The sequence below is a fragment of the Oryzias latipes genome, chromosome 20 (genome assembly GCF_053564925.1).
Source record: "Oryzias latipes strain Hd-rR chromosome 20, Olatipes_Hd-rR_3.1".
Classification (NCBI taxonomy): Eukaryota; Metazoa; Chordata; class Actinopteri; order Beloniformes; family Adrianichthyidae; genus Oryzias; species Oryzias latipes.
In genome coordinates this window covers 26897855-26903421 of record NC_136256.1, presented here as the reverse complement: position 1 = coordinate 26903421, position 5567 = coordinate 26897855, and the positions used below count along the sequence as shown (strand labels likewise).

The 5567-nt window shown below is 38.5% G+C and overlaps 1 protein-coding gene across 1 annotated transcript; it reads right to left on the bottom strand.

Annotated features, from left to right (window-relative positions):
* Positions 1-366: 366 nt before the first annotated feature.
* LOC101166590 (TNFAIP3-interacting protein 1) lies at positions 367-4617 on the bottom strand. The gene is made up of 10 exons (XM_004081163.5): positions 4481-4617; positions 3354-3433; positions 3213-3273; positions 2935-3009; positions 2793-2858; positions 2612-2716; positions 2401-2529; positions 2237-2314; positions 1025-1150; positions 367-933 (listed from the first exon to the last, which is right to left on the bottom strand). The coding sequence occupies exons 1-10, from the start codon at positions 4481-4483 to the stop codon at positions 814-816; spliced, it is 843 nt and encodes a 280-aa protein (XP_004081211.1). The 5' UTR covers positions 4484-4617; the 3' UTR covers positions 367-813.
* Positions 4618-5567: the final 950 nt, after the last annotated feature.

Here is a 5567-nt window from a genome sequence, read left to right as displayed (position 1 = left end):
TGTTTGAAAAGAAACCTTTTGTCATTTCAGATGATTCTTAGAATAAAACAAACCCTTCAAACATAAAACAGCAAATTAATTTTCCTTTGTGAAAGTTCTCATTTGAACACATTTTTTAAATGAATATTTATATTTATGTAGGAAACAACATGTTTTGGTCTGAAATTAGAACAACATGAAAAGAACATTTTATTTTTTTTAATCAAAAATAAAGGGATTTTGGTTTGATTTGCATAATCACCAGTAGGGGTCACTGTTCACCTCTACCATTAAACCAGCAGGTCCTTTTCTGAGATTAACCTTTAACCCTTAACATTTCTTACTTTGTGGATGTTTTACACCCCTTTTTTTTAAATAAACAGGTCATTTAATTTATTATTTTTTTACTATAAATAAGCAGCAAACAGAAAAATACATTTTTCACATAAATATTATGTACAAAATAAAAGTTTTTCCTTCTTTTCCTTGGAACCGTTGCTTCTTTTTTTCACAATTTATCTCTGCAGCTGTAGTTTATCCTGACCTTATAAGATGCTGCTGAGGTAAAAAAAAAAAGAAGAATTGTGTAACAAGTAAGAAAGTAGGCAGTGCTGAAGATCACAGATTCATTTCTCTGCAGAATTTCAAAGATCATCTTTTCTTTTTTTTTGTCTCAGAAAGAAAAACTTGAGAAGAGACTCGCCGCTGCCCTGACATCCCTTCCTAGTGTTCAGGTATAAATGATCCTTTTCTCAAAGCAGGAGCAGACAGTCCAGTGCAAACTACTAACAGTCTACTTGTACTCCGGTAAACTACACTCATTTATTTTGGATTTCAGCATTTGCTGTCTGCCGTGTAGCGTCTTTGCTGCCGGTTGACTGAGCAGATGTCCCAGGCCGGACTTTTAGCTGGATTTACGCAGGAACATGTGTGGGTCGGCTTCATCCGAATCACCTGGAAGAACAGAAACGGAGAGATCGGTGTGACATTTTGCTCCTGTTTTCGTGTACGATCAACAATGAACCTGAGCCGTCAAAAACAGTACCTGAGATTTGAGGAGGCGCAGCTCCTCCTGAGCTTTCCTGGACCGCTTCTCCAGCTCCAGGTACTTCTCCTTCAGCCTCTCCCTGTCACTGCGCTCCTTTAGAAAGTCTTCTTTGTAGACTTCAGCCTACAGAAGCATTTAAATATTTAAGATCCACCAAAAAAAGGCGTTTCATTGCCGATCAAACACAGAAGTATGGTCTGAAAATGAGTTTTCCAACAAGCAGAAAAGTTTCCACTTTAAACTTTATTTTCTACAAATGTCTTTAATTACGGAAGCGGGTGTTCTTCATGGTAATTTTTTTAACTACAAAAGCAAAGAAGTACAAACAGGCTGGACACTAACCTCATCTGCTCATAAAACTGTAAGATGAGCTGCATTTTTGTTTGTGGTGATGCAGAAAATGAGTTTTCTGAGGTTTGCCTTGATTTTAAGATGCAGAGGGAGGTAGGGACCGTCAATAAAGTACACAAGAAGATCCCAAACGAAACAATAGCAATTTCTCAGAAACTCACGATACGTCCTACCAATAATTTCACAAGTCTTCATTTTTGTTAAGACAAACTCCACAGAAATCCATAAGATTGATCTCTCTCAGAGTGAAACGGCGTGTTCAAATAATGCAAGTTGTAGACGTGTCCTTATCTGCCCTGCTGTTGTGGGCCTATAAAAAGAAAGCTCAAAACACACACATACAAAAAACTTGAAAAGTAAAACTAAAAATTATTTTAAAAAAACGAAAAGTCAGCAAAAGAAATCTTGAAAAACAAAAATCTTATTAAAGTTAGAAAAGTGCAACAAAGTTGAGGCTTCATAAGCAGATGAGGTTGGTGCCCAGCATGTTTGCAGTTCTTTGCTTTGGTAGTTTAGAAAACATTTTTAAAGAAAAAGATTAATTTTTTTTTTTTTAATTTAAGAAATAAAATAAAAACTAAAATATTGTATGAAAAATACATGTATTTTATGTTTTATTTCATACAATATGCTCCCATACATTTTTTTAACGCATATTTCTTTTGTTCTCATATCTTAAGGCTCCCGTCATACGTCCTTGAATTTTTCTTTTTGCATTTTTCCACTAAAAACTTGATCTTTCAACTAGATCTGCGTTTTTCTTTAAGGACCAACAATTCAAATGTCAAAGATTGTATTTTGATCTCAAAGTTCCCTTGAAAATTCAAGCGGTTTCAAATGATGAAGATGAAAACGGACCTGATGTTTCCAGATGTCTGGTAGTTTTTCGCCGTTCCCCCCTCCAGGCCGAGAACCGCAGAGAGCCTCCTCTAAAGCCTGAAAGGACATTTCCACGCTGAGGTCACGACCTTCTGAAGCTGAAGCTGAGCTTGGTTCAGCAGCAGCAGCAGCGGCAGCCTCACCTTGTTGAGTCGCCTGATCTCCTCGTGCTGGTGCTGCCCCCTGCGGGTCAGAGTGCTGTTCAGCAGCCGCAGCTCTTCGGCCTCCTCCTCCTCCTCCGCGGTGACAACATCAGCCTTTCCTTCTCCCGTCTGTGAGACATTTCCAAAAGGGAAACGGTGAAGTTGGAAGTCAGACGTCTGACTCTGGATTGGACCAGAGGGAGAATTTTACCCGTCTGTCTGCCTTTTTCACGTGGAAAGTGACGCGTTTCTCTCCTTCGTCGCCCGCCTCCTCTTCAGAGCTGTCATGGAGCGACACTGCCTTTAAATATCTGACCTGGGAATTAAAAACCGATGAATATAAAATGGTAGAAGTCAAAAACAGAAGGTGTGAGCGCTGAAGGGACTCCTACTTTCTCCTTGTAGTATTGCACCATGGTTCTGTACTCCTTTGCCCACTTCTTGTTGATGGAGAGAAGCTGAGGAAGACAGTGGATGGAAGCTGTGAGCGTGACACCTGAGGATGAAGATGAGTGGGCTCTGAAAGGAGCTCACCTCTTTTCTCTGCTCCTCCAAGAGAACGATCTGCGCCTTCAAGCCGACCTGGCTGCTGTTTGGGGATTCCTCGCACTGATGACCAAAAAAAAGAAAATGGGAATGGTTAAACAGAAGCAGCTTTTCTTTTTTTTTTTAATGTACGACATTGTGTAAGATGACCGCATCCATCGACTTCCTTTTACAAATTTATGGAAGTTTTGTTGCAGAACCCTTTAAACAACAACGTTGTGCGTTTGTGGTCTGGAAATCACAAGCTTGAGCTTTGGGTCACCAACCTTTGGGCCGCTGAAACGACGCCCTTCTCGACTCGAGCCGACAGGCAAACAGATTTCATACCTAAAATGGAACAGATTTCATCAGAAGCCATTCTCTCCATCCCATAATGAACAGTGAAACTGCAGGAGGAAGAGGCTGACCGGTCGGCGTTTGGCAGGGACGGATACAGCCGCTGTCGGGTCTTCACAGACGTTCTCTCCTCGGAGTTTTCCTGCAGCGACTGCAAAAACAAGCCGGTTCCCATCAGACACCAACAAAGAAAAAAACCTTAAAATAACATTCAGTGAGATATTTACATGGAGCAGGTAATCCTGTTTTCTAAAATGATCAATCACAGACTCTGGTTTAATTTCAAAATAAAACATTTTAGTAAGCTTTGTTGGACAAAGTTAGGAACAATAAATCCAAATTTAACAACAATTAACCCATAAGAACCCAGACTTATCTTCCAAATAAAATCCATTTCTGTTCCACTGATGTCACCATTGGTTCTTATGGGCTAAGCTAAAACATTTCAGCATGAATCTAAAGACAGATTCCTTAATCCTTTGGAAATATGGAAAGATAATTCCATAATAATGAAGAACAAAAGCTAAATTAATATATCTAAACTTGGATCCAATTTCATAAAACCCAGAGCATTTAGGATAATCCATAAACAGCTAAGTCAGAAGTAAATGAACATCTTAAAAAAGAAAACCTTTGGGGATGAAGCCAGATGGATGTGAAAAAGTAAATACATTCATAAAAAAAAGATGCAGAATTTAAACTGCTAGGCAGGAGATCAGGAGAGGGATGAAAGGAAGGAGAACACGAGCAGCATACGATGGATGGATATTTAAAAAGTGTATAGTAAAATAAAAAAAATAAAAATAATAAAACAGTTTAATACATTGTAATAAATAGTGTAAAATGCAAGAGAACTAAATGTTTATTGTTTCAAATGTATAGATAATAGTTTTTGAAGACATTTAACTTATTTACTCTGATTGTAAACAAATATTATTGTAAGTAAAATACATACAAATCTAGACTATTAATTTGAGCTCTGAAGATTTTAGTCCATTTAAAAAAAAATAGCAGTCAAAACAAAAATATTGACCTTATTACAGAAAAAATACTTTAAATAGTAAATTAATAAAATAATGGAAATGGACGATGCAAATAAATAAAAAAGCGCAGCTTTTAAACGTATTTCTATTTCCATTTTGACGTAATAACAACATCAGACTGACTCGTTCACGCGCAGAGACGGACGTGGACTCACCATCACGGTTCTCCTCTCTGGTTTCCTCCTCGCGAGCTCTCAAATCTGCGGCTCCTGCAGCAACCAAGACGGTTTTATACTCGGAAGCTGTGACGTCACGTGGCTTGTCCAATCAGCCGCAGGGATTCCCTTTTCACGCTCGTGCGGTCGCCCGCGCGCGCTGCTCACAAGGAAAGTCCACGCAGTTCATTAGGAGCGCGTGCGGTAATCAAAAAGACGCATTTACGGCACGTACTGATGAGTCAGCACGCTGAAAGAAAAGTCAGACTTTACTTGGTTACCTAGCAACGCCTGACACATCCGTGCTGGATTTTTGCGCATTGCAAGTCACATCACGTGAAAAGTAAACAAAAAAGTATGTAGAGGTAATTTACTATTTTTTGAATTGTGGTTCGAGTCTCTATTGTATTTATTTATTGCAATATTTTTGAGAATTTCTGAGAATGTAATTTCAAAATAAAAGTTTTCAAAGAGCTATTTAAATGACAAAGCCTTAGAAGGAGTAACTAAAAGTGAAAAGTAACTATTTAAAAATGATTACTCAACTCAATTATTACTCAACGACACATTTTTGATTAATGATAACAACAACGTGTCCATTTGAGTTCCCAATATGAGAATTTGGAACTCTGTAAAAAGAAAACAAAAAGAAAAGTTTTCCATGTTGGAAAGGAGAACTTCCAAGAAGAACCAGGAAACTCAAAGATGGAAGGAGGAGGAAGATTCACAGAGATGATGTGGAGTTCAAGAAGGAATGCTGTCAACATTTGAAGTCCAAACCTACTATTTATGTCATAATACAGTTTAAGGAAGACATATCATTTGAATTAACAGATCCAACGAGGCGCCTCTATAACCATTTAAATAGGCGTGTTTTCAAACTTGCAGAGTCCTTCCTTTTTTTTCAGAGGGCTGTTTGCAGTTACGCTCTGTCAGCTCGTCAGAACACAGAGTGCCCTACTCACTTCCTGGGTGGTTAGATTGCAGCTCCAAATCGAGATAAATGTGTCCGAACGTCGTGTTAAACCAATGGGCTTATGGGAAACTCACACTTTACACAGGCCGCTCTTGTTACGCAATCTCCAGA

Bases quoted from the DNA above. Each gene is read 5' to 3' on its own strand.
- LOC101166590 (XM_004081163.5), bottom strand. The intron at 3,274-3,353 runs GTCAGCCTCTTC...GTTCCATTTTAG, and splicing joins TCCCTGCCAAACGCCGACCG to GTATGAAATCTGTTTGCCTG. The intron at 3,010-3,212 runs GTTGGTGACCCA...TTTGGTCATCAG, and splicing joins GTCGTTTCAGCGGCCCAAAG to TGCGAGGAATCCCCAAACAG.